The following is a 20,848-nucleotide window of genomic DNA, read 5'->3' on the forward strand; positions in this document are numbered from 1 at the left end:
TTTGGCTGATGTTCCTGTTTATATTTCCACCAACTCCAGGGGAGCTCTCCTGGCTTTTCCCAGGTGAAGATCTGCGGGTGGTCAAGGTGATGCTGTGCTAAGCATTGTACAAATGCAGAGCAGGATGGCAGTACAGTTGAGTGTAAGGTAAGAGCCCATCAGAGAAGAAGCAGCAGCACCCTGCTACAGGGGTGGTTCTGCAAAAAGCAGGGATGAGGCTGATTTTTTTTAAGCGTGTAAATTATCCTATTGCTTTATAAGCAAGAAAGAGTGGAGTGTTTAGCAACTACGGGGAGCTACATCTGGCTGAAATGGTCCAAGATGCTGAGAAGCTGGAGGGAGAGATGGATGGACAATGCTCATGTAAGCTTTGGTTCCTTAGGAAACGGAGCTCACGAGAGCAATTAGAGAAACCATGCGATAAAAGCAACCATTTCTAGGCTTATCAGCAACAACTTGCTGGGCTTTGGCCAGGCACTGGTGTGTGCCGTAGGAGAGCGTGGTGGTGCAGAACGAGGTCACCTGCCCGGCTCACCCCTCGGTAGCGGAGCCTTGCGAGACACGGGGTGCACTGGTGTGTGCAGGAGCATCCTGCTGCCTTTTGGGGCACGGGGGGTGGTTTGGCTCATTTGGTGTGTGTCTGAAATAATCTACCGTCATTGCCATGCTGCGCCTGAACACCGGCACGGCTGCCGGTGCAAGGGTGGGTGTACCTGGCCACGGTGCAGAGCAATGCACCGCCTCTCTTATATGACCTGACAAGGTATATAAATACTTTAGTATTTTTTTTTTTTTCCCTTTCACCTTCTCTCCCTTCCCCCAGTCCCCTACATGCTTACAACATCTCCTCGTGATAAAAATAGCCTTTGGTGTCAACGCGGGGCTGAGCAGAGCCGCCGTCGCTCTGCCTGCCCTTTGTTGGAGGGGCTGCGGCACAAACCCAGGGGCAGCTCCCGCGAATGTTCGATCCCAGAGCAGATCTGCTGACTAATGTGACTGGCTTTGCAATAGCAGCTCAGAGCGCTTTGTAATTGGGCCATAAGCACTTTGTTAAGAAAAATCGGTTTATAATTTCCACTACCTGTTTGGTCTTTTGAGCAGTGGAGAAATCTTTGCAATGGTTTGTATTAATGTACCCAAAACCTAGTAATGGCCATGGAGGCATTTCTGGTGACAGCAGTGAGATTTAAAATGTCTCTCTATAAACATTAAGTTACATTAGACTCTGAATACCAGAATAAAAGTTTTGGATCCACATAATGCTGCAAAATTACAGGTTGCCTTTAAAGCCCAGCCTGCATTATATGTCTGTAAAGTGAATAGTACCATACAAATAAAGAGTTTATTTTCCCCTCATTCTGTTTTTTTGCTGGCACGTTTCCCATAATGCCAGTGACTTGCCTCTTGATTTACACCATATATAGCAATTTAGAAAAAGCCTAATTATAACTGGCTCTTCTGACGTTCTTTGAGTTGAACTTCTGAAAACACTGGCTACATCTGTAATCTCGATCACAGGAGTTTCTGTGAGTGTAAATCTCTATTGAACCTCAATGCACACGTGGCTGATGGGCAAACAGAGCTGTCAAAAGCTTTAGCAGGCCTCAATCTTAGTCTGTAGAAAGGAATTTTCAATATAAAGAAATCAGTTAATTTATTTCTACTTATTAGCCTCAAAGAGGAGTTGCTGCTTTGCTCTGACTGCTTTATAATGTCACTGTTATCTGATGCTAGCTGTAAAATGGATTAAATCCTCTTCTGATGCTTGAAAGGCTCAAGTATTAGAGCTGGGCTTTGAGAGAAGCTCCGGCATTTTCTGCTGCTGTCCCTCTTTGATGGGAAGTGCTTGTTTTCGTGATGCAGGGCTGCAGTGTGCATCGAGAAGATGCGGCTGTCGCGAGATCTGTGGAGCATCCCTCACTGTGAGGTGCTTTTTGGTACTGCCATCTTAGCCCCTCTCTCCCATCCTTCTAAGCAGATCTCTCATAGACCTAGAGATGGAAGTAAAAAAATAATAGTAGTGCAGCTAAAAAGCAGGAAAAATCAGGGTAGCCCAGTATTTTGTTGTAAATTCATGTAGTCTTTTGCGAAGCAGAGATTTGGACATAAATGAGGAGATGTTTTGTGGTAGGAAGTCATGACACCAGTTCCCTGCAGTGTGTGCTGGTGCTTGGTGTGCATGCTAGGATTGCATCACTGGTGCCTTCTGTTAAATCACAGTTTCCAGTAAATTCCCAGCAGCCGGTTCCGGTATTTGGCTGAACCAAAGCACCAGGTTCGACTCTTACTGGATTTCAGCAAGTTTGTGTTACAATTCTCCATGCTCGATCCTGCCCTTGTCTGCAAGATCTTTGCTGCTTGGTCCCAAAGCCTGGCTGCATTTTTACTCTCCCCAGCTGAAACCACAAACAATTCCTCTGCTTGGCACTGATACCCCCTTGCAGTTTGTGCTTGCGCCCTGGGAGAGCTGGAGATGAGAAGATGGAGGTGATCTCAGAAGGTGGCTGGATTTGTGTCTGAATGAGGACCCCAGGGATGCTGCACCTCTTTGGTACAGACCTTTGCCCTGTCTCAGCGTCCCAGAGTATAAAGTGACCTCTGCCGATGCATCTCTCGTGGTTGTTGGAGCAGTAGGGAGCGTGGCGGGGAGGTTGCGGGAGGGCAAGGCTCAATGGCAGCTAAGTGGCAGCCCTCTCCAAAAAGGCTGCAAACCTCATCGCTGTTTGCATGTCAAGGGAGCATAAGAGCGTTTTTGCATTTCGAGGGTGCGTAAGAGCATTATGAGCAGATTGCATCCAGTGCTGTACAGCTGCACTGAAAAAGCAGCCCTGGTCTGGAAAGGTTACAATCAAAGAGCATTTAGCAGAGAGGTGGGTATGTGCGTGTCCGGATGGAAACTGCAAACCCTGCAGTTCTCCCAACCTAGTATGAAGGTTACTGGAGGCTGATGTGCTGTTGTCAGGAGGGAGTTAAAGCACGAGCATCCCTCCAGCGAGCAACCTTGCCTGGCACAGAAACCTCCTTCTCATGCTGCCGGAGCCACAGAGAGGGCTTCTGTTCTCCGGGCACTGACATCAGCTGCCGGCCAGGACGTGAGTCACTCTGGGAGCCAGGCTCGGCGGGCACTGGTCCCCGGGCGCTGCCTCCCCGCACCCCCGGGTGGGCTCTCCTGCGGCTGGAGAGAGCTGTCAGACATCTCACTTGGAATGGAGACGGTGCTTCTGCAGAGCACATGTGCTCCTGGGGTAAACGCTGCTCGGCGTGCCTCGCTCGGTGGGTCCGAGCCCCCGCAGCTCGGTCGTTGCCGGCGCAGCCGCCCGGCACGCGTTGGGTGCGATGCTTGCAGCCCCGGGAGCAGCGCAGGGGGCGATGCCCCAGCGGGTGGGTGCGAGGTCTGGCGTCTGCACCCACGCGCCGATGCTTGCGCTGTGGATTTTGGGAGCGGAAAAGGGGGACTAAAGGCTGGGGTTCTTCCCCCCTGCCAAATTTTTGTCTAGATTAAGTTGAAAGGCTCTGGAAAAAATTGAAATGGAGGAAGGAGGAAACCCTGCAGAAAAGTATGTTCAGCTGAAGCAGGCAGGACACTGTTTGTTGATACTCAGTCTCCTTTTTATGTCTTCACAGTATGATCCTGCTTTTAACAACATTACACAACTCCCTGTCAGGACTTGCTCCAAGAAACCTTTCCCCGTCCTGTCCTTGGACGTTTGAGGGAAACGTAGTCATTGCTTTAAAACAAATGACTACTTCTTCTTCTTCCTTGGTGTGCCCTGACAGCTCCCACGGGGAGCAGACGGGAGGGTGATGCTGTGCAGGCCACCTCTCCGGCTCTCTGCAGCCTCGTCCGGAGCAGAGTAAAAAACTCACGCAACAGCCTGTCTCCAGGGTGACTAAATATTGAGCCAAACTGCCTTGGAAGGAAAGGGATCCATTTGAAAAAATCCACTCAAGAAACCAGCAGCAGCTATAATCCGCAGGGATGGACTAACACCATCCACTGCAGCATCAGCCGGGAGTCCAGGCAAAGCAGTGGAGAGAACGCGTCCTCCTGGAGAGCTGCCGGTGGTGGGTCCTTTAAACATCAAACGTGGACCTTACCGCAGTAAAGACAAGGTACATCAAAGAGCTGTTTAACAAACTAAACTAGGGAGGAGGATGCAAGGGGAGATCACAGGGTGTTTGTCTTATTATCATTTTTTCTCCTGCAAGGGGAGCAGGCCTGTGACAGGGACCCACGCGTGGCAGCGTTCCCGTGCTGATGTTTTGGCAGGACAGGCGTCATATGACCAGGAACCCGAGCAGCCTTTCAGTGCCTTCCAGTAGCGTTTGGAAGTGCTGATTCAGACTCAGTGCAGCCCCTCTGAAAGAGTAACGCCGCCTCCTGAGGCTCTGTTAAAATCAAAGGAAGATGCCGCGCCATTTCCCAGCCTTGCTAAGGAGACACCACACAAAGTCACCACCAGAAGGCAAAGTAAAAGGCTCCAAATGTAAAAGCTTTTCTTTTAAAGATAACTTTGGTGCTTTTTTTTTTTTTTTTTTATTACCTCTCTGGGCTGTGGCAAGAGGCCAGCGACTGCTGTTACGCTCTCCAGGAAATTCATGAACATTGCAGTGACGACGTGATGGGGAGGTGATGGATCTTACAGATAGCTGCTGTAGGAAGAAAAACATCTGGCAAAGAGAAATACGCTGATGTCTTCAGCTCCCCTAAAGCAGAAAAGCATTTAGGCAGCCAAAAATCACGAGCAAGGACCTGTGGGTCTGAGCTGGAGTGGTGGAGGAGGAGGAGCAGTCGGCCGAGCAAGGTGTTGGCAGCCGGCTCCGGGGAGGGGGTAGCACCACCGCGAGCTAAAGCGGGATGTTCACAGCTAGTTTAGGATCCAGCTGTAATTTTAACAGCTGGTTCTGTCAAGCTGCCTTCAGCGTAGCTCTGATCCAAGCTTCTATAATTAGCCAAAGAGCAGCAGCTCTCATGTGAAAATTAAAGCAGCAGCGATGCTCGTTGCAGGGAAAGCAGAGTGGCACAGGAGTGAGCCTTACTGAAAGGGAAAAGGGCTGGCCCATGAAATTTTAAAAAGTTGGGGTTTGGTCTTTTTTTTCCCTCCACCTAAGCACTTTGTGCAAAACGTTTGGTTAGGTTTTTTCCCCTCAAAAAAGCATGCCTAAGACATGTTGTTTCATTTTGCATCACCCTTAACAGAAATATTTACATTTGTCAACTCAAATCAAAAATGTTTCATTTGTGGTCAATCTGAGGTCAGTTCTATTTGCTGAACTCATACAGTTTCTCATGGGTGAGATGGTCTGAGACCCTCCGGCCCCTGGACTCCCTTGGCAGCTGAATGCGCTGCCTGTGTTTTGGGATGTGCTCTGGATGTTCCCTGGAGATGCCTTGGGCTGTTGGTGTCCCTGGGAGAGCCAGTCCACCCCGTGAGTATAGGCTGTAAGAGCAATAAGTGTGTGAAACACCCCAGTTATAATTAGCGTGAGTCACTCCTGTCCTTGAGCTTTCCCTATCTGAGGTCAACCAACTTGTATTTTGATATTGCTTAGGCTGCCTGTTCCCATAACCTTGGATTTTTATAGTCAAAAAATGGATCTATACTAATTGGAGAGAGCTAAAGAGAAGTATCAGGCTGGTTCTCCATGTTTTTGATAACAAATATTTAAGGAAAGAATAGGGGAACCATCCCTTTCTATTTCTGATGGTTTATGAAGGTAGTTCTTGGTGTCCTGGATCTCCCGGTGTTTCTCGATGTTTTTATGGTGTGCACGTTCGTGTTCCCTGTGTAGTGACACAGCACCAAAAGGCTGGTGCATCTTTCTTCTGCTAATGAGAAAGGAAAGACTAGGAAGCAATACGAAAACAAAGTACAGGGAAAAGGCTGATTTCATGGCAACTCGTCCTAGCTTAATTAAATTTCTATTAACGAAAAATCCATTTTACGTTGGAGACCTGCGCAAGGCCAGGCAGTTTCTGTCTCTCACCACATAAAGAACATTTTTCCAGAGTGAGGTCATGTCTTTTTCTGGAGTTTGCCAAAGATGTAGTTGAGCCTTAGATCAACCTCGACTGAGAAGCGTGAGCATTTGCTGATGCTTCTTTCTGACCGACACCAGCCTGTCTCCATCTGCATTTTCCCCCTATAGTGAGCTCGCCCGAGTTTTCACCTTGAAATCTCCAATGCAGCAGAGAAGTCTGCAGCAGCAGAGTTGTCCACACCCCACCTCTTGGATGCTTACGGTGAAATCGGACTGGGAGGTGCCTCCCCAGCTCGCTAAATAGGACCAGTTTTAAAAATATTGCTGCAGTTGAGGTGCAGACGCAGCAGCTACCTCGATGAGCCAGGTCCGTTTTCATAACCAGGGCAGCCCTTGAGGGGAGCGGCTATGTGGCACGACAGTAACAAACAGTTTATCCCCAGAATACCTAAAAGACAAGGAGGCTGCTCAGCGGGGAGTGAATTTCAAACTTTCATGTGCTGCAGAGGCTGGAAGAAGAAATTTTAGCATAGCAAAGTCGATGGGAGTTTTGGTCAATGATTTATTGGGACAGAATTTAGTCTTGATTTATATAATTACAGGAGTTCATAAAGTGGGATTGCGCTGCTCCAGGGGACGGGGGGGTGTGATAGTTTTAGAAAAAACAAGGTGTGCAATGTCCTTGTGCAACCTGGAGGTTGTGGCTGTGCCGCTGAATGTCCCTCCCTCGATAGCACAGCTGCCAGCGCATCCTATATGAGCTGATTTCTGGGACAGCTGTAAAACCAGCAGCCAGGAGAGGAATGAGTCCTAAATTAAGAAGTTCTCCTTTCCCTGCAAAAAGCAATAGTTTTGACTGTAAATGTGTCGAACACTCAATAATAGAGGATCAGGAGCCGTTAGCACCGCAGCAGATGTGCTCGAAGCCATTTGGATTTCTCTTCAAAGCAAACAAAGAGGAATGTTATGTGTGTGCGAGGACAGGTTTCCATGATTTATGGTTGTACAGCAATGCTGCCTACGTGGGGGGAATGTTTTATTCCAGGATGCCCTGTAGAGAGGGTCCCAAACCCGTCTGAGGTCGGTGGTGAACTTCTCTGCTGACTTCTGTAAAGCTCTGTTGGGGGATTAAATTCATCTCATCCTTGCTTGGATTGACCTATGTAGGCAGCTGCCCAGGCTGAGAGTTTATTTATTGGTGTGGGTAAGAGACCCATCTAAAACTATTCAGGGCTTGGAAGATATTTTAGCCTGATCCCATAGCTGTGGTTTGAGGCTCTGCAAGATGCCTGTGTGAAATCCAGACCTTCAGGTGGTTCCTGGTGCTTTGCAGTTGTTTTGAGCTGAAACCTCAGCAGCCTGTAGGTTGGCATAGCCCCGTGCAGTGCATATTGAGGGTGTAAAAGCTCTTCATCCCCAAGTTGTTCGGGGTCTCACCTCTTTGCTTTCTGTATAAAAGTCGTCGTGGTTGCATGTGAGGCTGTAGGTGGGTTCTCCCTCACCTTGCAGAGGTCCAGGCAGGACCAGCTCTGTGCATGGGCAGCGCTGGGCTGGAGGCGATGTGTGTGGGACGGTGGCAGCGGTTCCTCCAGGTGCCGAGCGAGAAAGCTGTAGTACGTCTTCCTATGCAGCTTGTGTGCAAGTAACTCGCAATGGTTGCAGCGAGGATTTTTTTGAGTGTTTCTGTCTTGCCCAAGGAGGATCCTGGTTTTTAGTTTGGGAGTGGTTTGGCTCTCAAAATTCAGCTGCTGAAGCATACTGCTCTACAGATATTATTATGAGTTAGTACTGTGTGCCTGTCCTTAAATGTTTTCTCACCCAGCTTTCCAGCTAGATCAGGCTTCGAGTGCATTCAGTGCTGGTAAATGGAATGAGTATCGCACTGGGAACCTCTCAGCTTTCATCTGCCTTTTTATAATAAAAGGCTAGCTTCAAAAGATCAAAACCTGAAGGTTATTTACCTGTACTGGATTTTTTTCTCTGAGCAGCCAGCAGCTCCTGGGTGGGCGTGTGGGGATGCCACTCGAAGAGGAAGCATTTGATTTCCAAGTAAAATTAGATTCCACATTGAATTCTCAGTAACGCAAGCACAAGACTTCCAGTAAAGACATTTTCTGCAGCGGAGGGTTTTAACGTCTCCCAGCAGATACAATCGAATTGCTTTGCAGCAGCCAACTATTGTCTTATCTTTAATATGTAAAGACTTGCTCAATAATTAAGTTAACCATGGAAGTTGTACCGTATCGATGGTCAATTATAAGATAAACTGATAAAAGGGAGGATGTGGCTGTGTTTTCTACAGTGGACACCAAACCTGATATGCCCACAGCAGTCAGGTGAAGACTTTGGAATGTATATTTTGGTCTTTTCTCCTGATATTTGTTCCCACGCAGTGTTTTCAGGGGAGGCGGGTGCTCACTGGGAGATCAAGAATCGCTCTCCTAAAAGGATTTTTTTTTTCTCTGGCGAGTGTCCTTTGCCACCACCTCACCTTGCAGTCGCTTGCCCAGAGGTTGTTACCTCCTGCTGCCTCGATTTCCCACCTTTCATCCCGCTGACGGCTTCCCTGCGCTCTGCGGAGGCACCTCGTGTGTCTTGTTTCTGCTGCAGTCAGTCGGCACAAGGGCCAACGTGATCCCATCCGAGATACCTTCTGGGAGTATGAATGACTGTATTAATGTCTTTGTCACCTGAGAGCTACTCCATAGGGAATCATAACATGTGATTAAAGAAACCAGTTAAAAACAGCTTAGGAAGATGGATTAGGTACATGATCTCTTATTATGGCTCCTTTCAGCTGACGACTCGGTGAAAGAAGGGGGGTCTGGATTACACAGGGAAACATCAGACCTAACAGGAGTGTTTTCTGACTGTTAGGCTTAGTGGTGTCATGTACGATTTTAATCAGTTTTAAATAGTGGCAAACATCACAGGCTTAATGGATTTCAGCTTTATTATTGGGGCTTTGCTTAGAAGCAATTTGGATTTTCAGCTGTGAGCCAGCAATGCAAGGTATTCATGGTGACATTAAAAGGGACTGGAAACCAAGGGACTGACCTTGCATTTAAATACCACATGCCTATGTATGGGGACAGACCTCGTCTTCTTTCCGTCAACCTCAGGATCTCGATGTGTTGTTAAGCTCAGTCCCATGTTTTTTCCATAGAGACGATGTATTTGGCTCCATTTCATCTATTGATCCCAGCAGCTGGGTAGTCGAACAAATGACTTTTTCCATTTCAAAGGCTTTGTTGCTCAAGATGAAGCAAGATGACAACGTATTTTTGCAGTGGTCTGGAGAGTTTGTTTTCCATGGTTGGCTTCAACCTTGAAGTTATCCTACACATGATCTAAAATGGTCTCTGTCCTCTGTTTTAGGGGGCATGGGTTGCTCTCCTTGACCTTCCCATGGTGAGGCTTTGTCTTGGCTGTGCCCGTTTGGGGTGATTTGTCTAGAGGAAAAACTGTCATTGAGGATGCTGACACCCGTATTTCTGCAGAGCCACGGTACTGCCTCCAAATCCAGTCTTTTTGGGTGGCTTTATTACGTAGTGGGAGTAGATGCCTTGCAAGACTTCAATATTGAAGATGGTTTTGTAAAACAAGTTTGGCTTTGCTCAGAGGATTGGTAATAGGAGACAATCTTGTACGTCCAGCACTCAGGGATTGACTACCTAGAGCTGTCAGGAACAAAAGTTACCATTTCATGACAGTTTGTTGTTAAGGTCTGTTTGACTGGTCAGTGCTCCCAGTCCTGCATGAGCAGGAAGAGAGGGAAAAGGGGGAACATCGATGCTTTACAAGTTCCCCTTAGGAGCATGTGGCGTCGTTCCCTTTATCAGTAAAAGGAAATGTATGTGTTCCTACTCCCCTGTGTTTTCTGTGCCACCTAAAACCACCGACCTAATGTTTCAGCTACTTCCAGCTCTGAGCTAAGCATTAATGACGATGTTTTCCCTTAGAAGGCCAAGAGATGTCTATAAGGTGTTATCTCAATCATCAACTAAATCTTGGCTTTCTCTCTGATGTAGCCATTCAAGTGCTAATTGCCTTTGATTAAGTCAATCATTTGCAGAGTGTGTTAATTGGGTATTGTGGAAGCAATCAATCTAATCAGCTGAGGCACTACATAGCTGAGGCACTACAATGCGGCAGGACAATAATTGTTTTATGAGCTCCTGGAAGGCCGCAGAGGCAGACTGGATGGCAACAGGAAACCCTTCTCTGCAAAATGGCCTTTAGGAAAGGTAGTTTGGATGCTAAGTGCTCATTAAGAGAGGACTGATTGATTAAGAGCTGGGAGATTCTCCCCTCTAAAACCGTGTGTGCGTGAGAAAATGGTTGGTGTGGGTGTTGGTGTCTGGGTGCCGGCACATGGGCGGTCTTGGGCTCCTTTGCCTGGGTGAGATGTGATGAGGATGTGTTGTCTTAGAGGGGGATAAAGAGTTGCCTTAAGGGGGATGAAGGGAGATCACTCCCTTCTCACACCTGCGAGGGAGCGTGACATAAGACATGCCAGGCACCCATCCTCACATAAGATGCACCAAGAGCTTCCCTCCCAGGTGTCCTTCTAGGGGCAGAGAGACTGGTTTGCAGGATCACTGAACGCATTCGCTCCTTGCTGAGGCTTTCATTTCCAAAGCACTGAACTGTGCTTCAGCAGTAGCAGGTCTTGGTGGCTGCTCACCTGATCTGTGCAGGAGAACACCTGGGGGAAAGGATGCCCATCTCATCAGCAAGCCTCCGAGGTCCCTCTGCCTCCTGCATGTGTGGATGCTGACCTTTCCAGTATGCCTGTATCTGCACTGCTGAACATGTAACCAGCAGGAAGTGTATTTATCCAGAGATGACTGCAGAATTATTTTCAGGGATGTTCTAAGCTCCTCAGCACAGCTGCAGATGGGGTGGGGGGGGAAGCAAGCTGCTGGTGCTGTGCAGTGGAGCAGTTGCAGCCTTGACTGAAAGCTCTAAGTTGTTTGACCAACCTTGACACCGCTTGCAGGGGGACTACCTTATGTATGGGGAGGATGAGTTTGTCTCTGGACAAACAGTGGTGTTTTCACTCCATGAGAAAATTTAGTGTTCCTTTTTTCATAATTTTTTATTGGAATGCAGATGCTTAAAAAAATTCAAATGGAAGTAATTGAAATGTTGTGCTTTGGCGGTGGCTAAATGCTACAGGAAGAAGTATTACAGCTTACAGCAATCAAACCAAGCAATTTACACTGACACAGCCAAACAAGAGGTGTACAGTTCTTTTTGCAACACTATTCAAAGTCCAGTCCATAGGGAAACCTTAGAATATGCCGCCTTCTCCATCTAGCCCTCTGACTATGGGCAGCGTGGTTTATTTCAGAAGAAATATCCTTCAGAATCTTTGTTTTAAAAGAAGGTTGTGACATTGGTATAAGTGGTGATGCAGGATGTCAGGGATTCGCCACTCAGCTGCTCCAAATAATTATGCAATTCCGGAACCTTGCAGAAGAAGCGGGCACATCATCTCCAGTAAGTACCTATCTACCGTTCTGGTTTAATTAACATCTTACAGTGTTAATATAGCAGACTACTCAGCTTCTGACATACAGAGAAGTGGCAATATATACCCTGCAATTTTAGCAGCAAAGTGATGTAGTTGTATTTAAATGTTCTCCAAAGCTCTGGACTGGGCTCACAGCACTTTAACTGATTGGAAGAAAGAAAATCTACTTCTGTAGGTGGAGGTGCCCTGCCTGAACTCTAGGAAAATGTGATTGCTCTTGGATTACACACACACGAGTAAATTCTTTCTCCTATTTTAGCCTCCCATGCTTTGTCTTGCAGTGAGACAAGAAGGCAAGAAACAACACAGTGATGCATTTGGGCTCGGGTATGGTATTGGCTCTGTTGCTATGGTCGGGTTTGCATACACTAACATGTTTCTCCTAAAAGCCTTGGACCAGACCTGGTTTTACCACAGCCCTAGAAACGTCATGGCAACAAGCAGTTCTGATGCCTCTTTCCAGGTGAAATTGCAAAATGAAGGGCCAAAGAAACTGAAGCACAGATGTGGTTTAATTCCAAGTTTATAATGCTTTACTTAGGATGACAGAAAGCCAAGTCCCTGCAAGTATTTTTATTTTTTTTTCAAGCCAGTGGATCTGATTGTCCTCCTTGCAGGAGGGTTTTTTTCTTCTCTGAGAGCAAAGGCTGAAACTGAAAGAGTAATTTTGGGTACTTCCTATAATCCACATTCTCAGAGACCAAAAAACCCATCATTAACTAAGCACCATAACGGCTTTCTGAGGTGGGGAAGTAACAATATCGCTCTTCTTAAAAAATGGGGAACTTGAACAAATTGCTGGCAGAAGTTGGATGAAAAGACGGTGTCTACATCAGATTGTCTTGATAGAAAATCCTCTCCCTTGCTTCCTCTGCGGCCTCTCAGACAGCAAGAAAGCTGGGCTAGACTCGAGCGCCCAATGGGTCCTGCCAGTTTTAGATGCTTGGCTCGGAGGAGCTCCAGCCGCCACCTCAACGGAGCTGACACAAGGCCATGAAATATCTTCTTTTCAGTCAACCAACGTAGTGACCCTGTTTTCTTTGCCCCACAGAGTTTTGGCTGGTGCGATGAAGTGAGCGTGGAAATGTCAGCTCCTCATTGTACCTTGGAAACTACATAATGGGTCAAAAATACCCATTTGGGCTGTGTGATTTCAGGTTATATTACGTGCCGTTTGTTGGCTAACTTTGTCACAACTACTTGATGGTTTTTTTGCAAGCGTCACAGGTTTGTGCCAGAACTGCCTACAAAAGCAAGCGATTGGTTTTTCTTCTTGGCAGGCGGCTGAAATGACGCAGGAAACTTGACGACCGAAGAGCAGCGGTGTTAGCGACGCGAGAGGGATATTTCTAAAGGGTGCCTGTAGGTGATCTCCAGCAGGTCTTCAGCAGGTAGTCCTTTCTGCAGTCACAGTTGGGTGCTGGTGATCGAGTGGGATGACGACAGGCGGCCGCATCCCTCGTCCTACACCTCGGGAGAGGAAGCAAACGTGTTGGCGACACGAAGCCGCGCGGTCCAACGCCAGCCATCAGCAAGTGTTGTAGGGCTAGCGGTTGTTTAGCTTCAACATAAGCAGAACAGCCCTCGCGGAGATCTGAATTTGGCCAGATACCTCCTAATACGAAGCTGTTGCTAAGGTAGTGCAGCCCACGGAGACGCGGAGGAAGCGGTTTAGTTCTCCGACTCCAATGCCCTCCGTTGTGGGATCTGTTCCCTGTTCAGCCTCCTGCAGTTTTGTTTCTCAACACCTTCTCTAGCTGTTTTCACAATCCTTTAGATCAGGACATTGAGGACACATCTCGCTGACATACTGTTTGCCTGGGGAACCTGGATGGGTTCATGTTGGGTTCAAGTCCAGTTCACGGTGGTTTGCACTGATGGGTGTTGACAGGGGTGCAGGCAGCAGGTTTGGGCAGAGCACAGGAACAGCTCCCGAGGATGCAGCCCTGAAGGAAGGAAAGAAGAAAGAAAGAAAAAAGAAAAGAAGCAAGCAAAGGATTTGTCACAATCTGTACTGAAGTACAGTGAAATTAGCAGCTGGCTTTGTCAGAGCAGCCAGGAGCTGTTTTGCAGAGGCAATTGGTCTGGGAAGAGCCGGCATGTGAAGGATAGAAAGGGATAACGCTTAGTGTTGTGTTGGGTTTTTTTAATTCTTCCTTGAAGTGGAATTTGGATATTGTGTCTTGCCACAAAAGGTTGGAAAGGGAAGATCACATTGGTGAAATGTCCTTATGTAAGAAGGCAGGGAAAGCTGGGTTTCCAGCCTGACTTTGACACTGGTTCACAGTCTTGTCCTGGGCAGTTCATCAAACCTCTCTGGGCTTCCCTCTCTTTGTATATAACCGTTACGATTCCCATCTGCCAGGGATAAGCATTAGGTGGACTTTACAGATTTGCAATTATTTGAGATCCTCTTTGGGGAAATGCAGAGCAATTTTATTCTTCATCCCATAAGTGTTAAGAAAAATCACAAAGAAATGTGTTGTGGAAGGGAACAAGTTTAATAAGGAATGCCTGCGGCATCCTTCGCCATTCAGATGTTCGTAATGAAACACTCGAGATGAATGGATGGATGAGACCCACAGCCAAGACTTGTGGAGCTGAGCTGCTCCGAGGTGGAGCTGCCGAGAGCTGAGCTCTGTGAGCCCAGTGCTCTGCTGAACTGAGCAATACCCAGGCAGGGATTTCTGAAGAAAAAGATGAGCTTTCCTTCTGCATCACCCCACATTTGCATTTGGGGATGTCGCTGTCCTCCTTGCGTTGTCTCTCCTCTCTCTCGTTTGACAGTGATGTCCTTTCCTCCAAACCCAGCTCCCTCCAGCCCCCCCAAGAAGTTAGTGTTCCCCAAATGTCGGGCACAGAGAGGTGGTGGAGAGGCTCTGAAACCGTCTCTACTGTTTAATGGCGTGAATAGAAATGGCTTTTGATGTACTCTCCTGTTGCTCCGACTGGCTTGGCGTTAAAAATCAGCACCCTTCAGGAACAGAAACTGCCTGTCCTTGGTTTCTAAACCACACACTTTGAGAGCAAGCTGCTTAACGTTTTGCCATTCAAGAGAGCAGTTGGCAATCACCAGCCATCAGAGCCCCGGCAGCAGCTCTGCCTTACATTAAGCAAATCCTGCATTTTATAAACGTATCACCTACTGCCTGTCTGTCTCCTGTCAGAGAGACGTTATTCCTATTCAGCTCTGTCGTGTACAGTCTGCTATAGGGTACGTAGCATTTTTGCTGATACGAGCCTGGCAGGTAGCAGCATCTGACTCTGAATCAGTCAGAGCTTCGGTTCCCTGGCAATTAATTCCTACCACAACAGGGATATGACAGCATCAGCCTGGGCCTTTCCCGCGCGGTTGTCGGATGCGGTTGCCCTTGGCTGGGTTTTGGTGGCTTTCTTGGCCGCTTCCCCTTGCTCAGGCTTCGGATAATCCTGCTCCCTGTGGGTTCTTCTCTTTCCGACACTGCAAGTGCCCTCCAATGGGTTAGCTGTGTCTTTTCACTAGAAAAAGTATATAGCAAGCCCACAGTTGGAATAGGATTGAATTGATGGACTGAATTAGCTAGTTCTGCTCATGGCTTTGGGGAGGTCTCTCCCTGGGTGGATGGGCGGACCAGAGAAAGAGCTTCAGACCTCTCATTCCCCTGATGTATCCAGTACTGGTCCTCTGGGTTACCGGGCTGGCGTACCTGCATACAGCTGCCAGTGCACATGGGTGACGATGCTCCGTGTGGGGCAGAGCACTTGTCCTGCACCGGAGGGATGGGGAGGGCTCGGAGGCAGAAGGATTAGGCAGGCAGTGGCGTGGCATCACCAGGTGGCTGCGGCCGTGGGATAACTGAGGGTTTGGGCTGTCCCGTTCGCATCTCTGGGCGCTAAACACGGCCTCGGTTGCTGCTGGGTCTGCCTGGCCGTGGGAAGCGGTCGGTTCGTGGGAGCGCAGGCAGCAGGGGCTGCTGGGTCTCACGGCGGGGAGAGGCGCACGCTCTGCTCGCGCTGGCTCTCGCGTGTGAGCGAGCTGTAAATAACGTGGGGGGGGGATCCCTGCAGGCTCTGTAATGAAGCATCCGTGCTGCGTGGCAGCACATCCCTATTCGGGGGCGGCAAGATGAGGCCCCACATTTAAAATCAAGCCCTGCTGCAACATATGCCCCGTCTAGAATAAAGAAACAAAGGAAGGGGCTGCTGACAGCTTTAAATATTTCCACCGCTTCCATCTGCATCAAGTTATCGGCCCATTTGCAGTCCCACGTGCCAGCTGTCGGATGCGCTGGTCGGATTTATGATGCTCTCTGTGGTTAGCATTCAGCATTAGCAACAGCACGGGCTTTGCCATTGCACTTATTTATGGCAGACATCGATGGCTTTGCCTGGCATTCAGTAATGCCTCTTTGAGGACCTGGAGAAAGTATTTGGCGTAGGATTTAATAAGTCCAGACAGAAGGGGGGGGGGGGTGTGTGTGCATGCATTTTTTTCTTGCTTTAGTTTTTTATGTCATGGAAATATTTTATATTGCTTACACCTGTAGAGTCAGTGTTGAGGAGCTGGTTGAGGGATTTTTCTGCATCTTTTCATCTGTGGTTTAAATCGATCCTATATCAGGGTGGACAAGTGAAAAGCAGGTTGAATGAGGAATTTCTGTACACCACTGGTTTGTAGCAGGCAGGTAAAGGAGAGGCTTTAATATGCCACTTGACATAGTAAAAAAAAAAAAAAAAGTTTAGCTACTTATCTGAAAGTTGTTATAAAACATATAGCTTTTAATTTTAAAATCCTAGCTCCTGAGAGCCAATAACAAAAATAGAAAAGGGGTGAAACTAAGAGAGAAAGGGAACACTTTTTCAGTGGGACTTTTGTAAAATTATATCTTAAATGAATGGAAGATGACCATCAAACTCCTCTGTTAATATTCACAAAACTTGGTATTGGACAGTTCTCGGGGTTTCTTTGTTTTGAAGCATTTGAAATAAGGGTGTCAGTTAAACTCGTTGCGAGGTAAGCTGAGCAGTGTGGCTGCTGCAGGCTGCAGGAGGTGCTGGCAGCAATTAGCTGTAATTGCTTTTCTCATTTGAGGAGGTAAGATTTTTAGATTCTTTTTTCTCTTTCTGGTTCTTTTGAGTTTTACATAAAGCACGTGTATTTTGAATAGCATTCTTCCTGAGCAGCAAATCCGCCCATGGGACTGATACCCAGGGAGAGAGAAGAGGCACCGGGGCGCCAGCCGGGCTGCCTGGGGGCTGGAGGGACCCGCTCCGAGGGGAGACGATGCTGAGTCTGGCTCAGTGGCTTTCTGAACCAAAGTGCCCTGAAGTCACTGGGAAGAACTGCAAGCGTTTTCCCCCTTTTCCATGTGAAAAATGTTATTTGTGGCTTACTCCGATACATCCATCTGCCCTGGATCACTTTACCTGCATGCACGCATCCCGTTTTTCAGTTTTTAGCAGCATCAGCAGAGGAGGGCACATCTCGCCTGCCTTTCCCTTTCTCCAAAAGTGCTACTTATGGGAATAAGTTGAGCAGCATCCCTGACGCCGGGAGCTATGGCAGCGGCTGTCCTTTGGGAGCCCACGCAGGGACCCAGCCTTGCTCCTTAAGTCTTCAGCTGTATTGCAGCACAGGATGCACGGCAGAAATCCCCCTTTGCTTGCCACAGCACGCTGTCAGAGCGGGGACATCTGAGGCACAAGCTGTTGGAAAAGAGCAAGAGCAGAGTGAGAAGAGCAAATCTGAAGGAGAAGGCCTGTTTTGTTCCTGTCTTGAGCAATCCAGCCACATATTTGGTCTGCTTGGTTTTGAAGTTGAAGCTCTTCTCCTTTTCTTTACGCTGTCTCTTTTTTTAAATACGGCATTTTATCCCTGGTTCTCAGCAATTGCTTTCTGCTGCAGGGTACCGAGAAGGATTTCTGTGGAAGAGAGGACGTGACAATGGGCAATTCTTAAGCCGAAAATTCGTGTTATCGGAGAGGGAAGGTGCACTGAAGTACTTCAACAAAAATGACGTGAGTACTTGGGGTTGCTGTATGCAGACGGGATCGCAACTGTAAGAGCATCTTTGAACATGTAATTCCTAGGCCACCATTTTATTTAAACAGTTTTCATAAGCACTGAGTCCCCAGTCACTCCAGGACAAGGGTGCCAGGTACAGCTCACCGCTCTCTTTAGTAGCGTTTGCTCTTGGTCCACCACCACCACAGTCACAGTGAGACACCCTAACTGGCCATTTTACACATTCCTGCTCTGTTGCCCTTTAAAGTCGATAAGGCTTTTCTTAAACCACCAACAAAGGAATTTTTCTCAGCTCTGGCTCTGCATCATCCAGCTGACGTGGGTTTCATATTTATGGCTAGCTTGTGATGAAGGTGTCACCACCTTGCAGTGGTCACTGGGGTCTGAAACCTTCTTTGCATGGCATGGCAAGCAATTCAGAGGAAAAGCTCCCTGGCTTTCTGTTCCAGCTTCAAGCAGTGTGGAAGCATTTGTCTTTTTCCCCAGAGCACGTTTCATTTATTGTAAGTGAGAAAGGGAGCTATTACCATGAAAATTGCATTTGTGATGTATGGATAGACCCTCTACTATTCTGCACCACGTAACGGAGAAAGCCAAGGTGTTTTCTCTGACCTTTGAGTCTTCCCTAAATATTGCAGCTGAGAGCAGCCCAGACCAAGATGCCAGACAGTTTTCTCAAGTAGTTGATGCAATTGTGGTGTCATGATGAGCCATGCTGTGCAGAGGAGGGGAACATCCATCCACACTTCTCCGCAGCCAGCTTCAATAGCACCGTCTTCTCCTTCAGCTTGGTGTGGTATGGTGCAATTGCATCTCGTGGACAGGAGAGATCCAGTCATTACCGAGGGAGAAGTGAAAGTCCCAGCAGCCCCCGTTCAGTTGCTATTGACTGCTCTGGTAGTTTAAAGCTGCTTTGCTTCGTCGTTGACCATCGCCGTGGTGGGAATGGCACTGCCTAGATGAGACGGGACCTCTTTGCTGGGACTTCCCCGCTGTGGTCACCCACGATGGCTGTGTGTCCACGGCAAGTCCCCAAGTTCCCAAAGCGGCACTAGCGTCTCTACCAGCTCAGGGACCTCTGCGTGGTGCTGGGGACCATGGCACCACTGCATGACCTTCTGCTGGCCCATGGCTGTGCCCTAAAACTGGTGTTACCAAGAGCCTAATCTTTATTTTTTGGGATGTTTTATTCATGCTTGCTAGTTCACTTCTCAGTGCAGTCCTAAAAGGGTGGTAAACTTCTAGAGATGTTTTGTAGGAAGACAAACAACGCTACGAAGTTCAAGTGACCTGCCACAGAGGGGGCAGGTGGGATTGGTGCCTGGGAGGGCCTGATCCAGGCTCACCGCTGGGCTAACCCACCCAAGAGGTGGGCTGTAAGGTATATATTTGTCCTTCTGAAAAGAAAGCTCTCAGTTTGGAGGGCAAGGGGAGGAGCAGGGTCAGAAGCCAATGGCTCATGTGAGAGGATGGGACTGGTGGGGACATGGGCATGGTGCCCCTGCCAGCCTAGCACCTAGGTCTGAAGTTGGCAAGGGGGATAATCCTCCATCTTCTTGGGCAAGGATGAACTGGCTGTGGGTGCTCAACATGCAGAAAGCATCCTGGCCTGTTAGTTAGCAGTCTGATTTTTTTTATTTTTTTTTTTTTTTTTTTGGTCTGGCTGAATGGTTTTCTTTCTTCTTTGGTAGTGCTCATCCCGGTGTAAATGCTGGTCACTTATCATTGGGTAAAGAGGCTGGAGATCTAGGTCAGGAGACAGCTAAACAGAGGCTGAGACAGGAGGCATGGTGAAAATGCTTGTCTTTATAGCACAACATCCTATCATGAGACTTGGCCTGTCCATCTTGCTTCTGGGCTGAAACCTTTCTCCCCTTGAACTCTGCTGAATTTTGCAGAACAGAGCATTTTTCCAGGCTGGCAAAGCCTGAGCAAAGTCTCAGATATCTCATCACCAGACAGTTTTGTGGGCTGGGAGTCAGTTTTTTTAGCTAATGGCCTCAATCAGGAGTTTTTTCTGACCAAGTGAACTGCTTTCTGGTTTGAAAGCCAATTCTCAGGTGTTTGCTCACTCAGCTGTGTTTTCCAGGCAAAAGAACCCAAAGCAATTATGAAGATCGAGCATCTAAATGCGACTTTCCAGCCTGCAAAAATCGGGAACCCACATGGACTGCAGATCACTTACTTGAAGGACAATAGCACAAGGAACATCTTTGTCTATCATGAAGACGGCAAGGTGAGGGCGCGGAGGTAACAAGAAGGGTTGGGTCGTGGTCCTGGGGGTTGATGCTGCTCAGAGCCAGCCTGTGGCACACCAGGCTCTAACGGAGCTGGGAATTTTTGGGAGTGTGTGGAAGGGACGGGGATACAGGATGCACAGCCAGCTTTGAGCATGTTTGTCGTGTCCTTCCAAGCATGAAGGTTGAAGACCGTGTCTTCTAAATAATGAGATGCAAATGGAAGGAGTTACTGTTCTTCTGCTTGCAACTAGATGCAGGGGCAGAGGCATTTTTTAAGGCAGGGTCCTCGGTGGCTGGAGGAGGAGATGGGGTGAATGGAGCGATGAAAGGTGTGGGGACTCGGTCTAAGGACTTGCAAAAGGGGAGTGAACTGGACTGTAGGAGAACGGAGGAACTGGTTGTTTCTCTGCCTGTCTTGTACTTTATAAAATTCAAATACGCATGTTTGCGTTGAGATAAATCCCCTTGCTTCGATGCCCTTGTGCCTCTGAAGGGAGGTGGGAAGAAGAGGGCTCGTGGGTCTGGGGCGGTCATTTGCACAGCGAGGACAGCGGGACATGGAGGCCAGGGCAGCGAGGGGGGTCCCAGCCCTCCTGGAGGCTGTCAGAGGGGTCCCAGCCTGGGGGGCCACCGTGAAGAACGGCAACATGGCCTGGTGTCCATGCAGAGAGCAGACCCAGGTGAGTTTGCAGTGAATGCCATCTCACAGCCTTATTTTCATCTCTTTCTTCCCTCCCCCAAATATTTGGGGCTCCCCATAAAATACCAGCAGCCCTGCAGCGGCCACAAAATCAGAGCCTAAAGCTGTCGTGTTGTTATCGCATCTACTTTCCTCTGGCCGTCACGGTGCCTTCAGCCTTTGAAGTTACATCCTGTTCAGCGTCCCGTCTGTCAGAGAGGCTTTCTGGGGGTGATCCCTCGTGGACCGGCACGGCAGGGATTTACAGGATTGTCTCGGTGCACAGCCGTTCCTAGCTGTTCACCCAGGCACGGCGAGCCAGGCAGCCCTGCTAGGGATAAGCAGTCTGTGCTCATAGCAGTCGCTCCTCTCCAGACTGCATAGGCCAATAATGCCACCAAAAC

The 20,848-nt window shown here is 48.3% G+C and overlaps 1 protein-coding gene across 1 annotated transcript in view; it reads left to right on the top strand.

Moving 5' to 3' along the window:
• Window positions 1-20,848, top strand: part of ADAP1 (ArfGAP with dual PH domains 1) — a 62,524-nt gene that overhangs the window by 31,885 nt on the left and 9,791 nt on the right. Inside the window, exons 5-6 of the mRNA XM_052772929.1 lie at window positions 17,406-17,518; window positions 19,615-19,761. Of these exons, the coding sequence (XP_052628889.1) occupies window positions 17,406-17,518; window positions 19,615-19,761 (260 nt within the window). The remainder of the gene's footprint in view (window positions 1-17,405; window positions 17,519-19,614; window positions 19,762-20,848) is intronic.

This window comes from Harpia harpyja, chromosome 21 (genome assembly GCF_026419915.1).
Source record: "Harpia harpyja isolate bHarHar1 chromosome 21, bHarHar1 primary haplotype, whole genome shotgun sequence".
NCBI classification, from domain to species: domain Eukaryota; kingdom Metazoa; phylum Chordata; class Aves; order Accipitriformes; family Accipitridae; genus Harpia; species Harpia harpyja.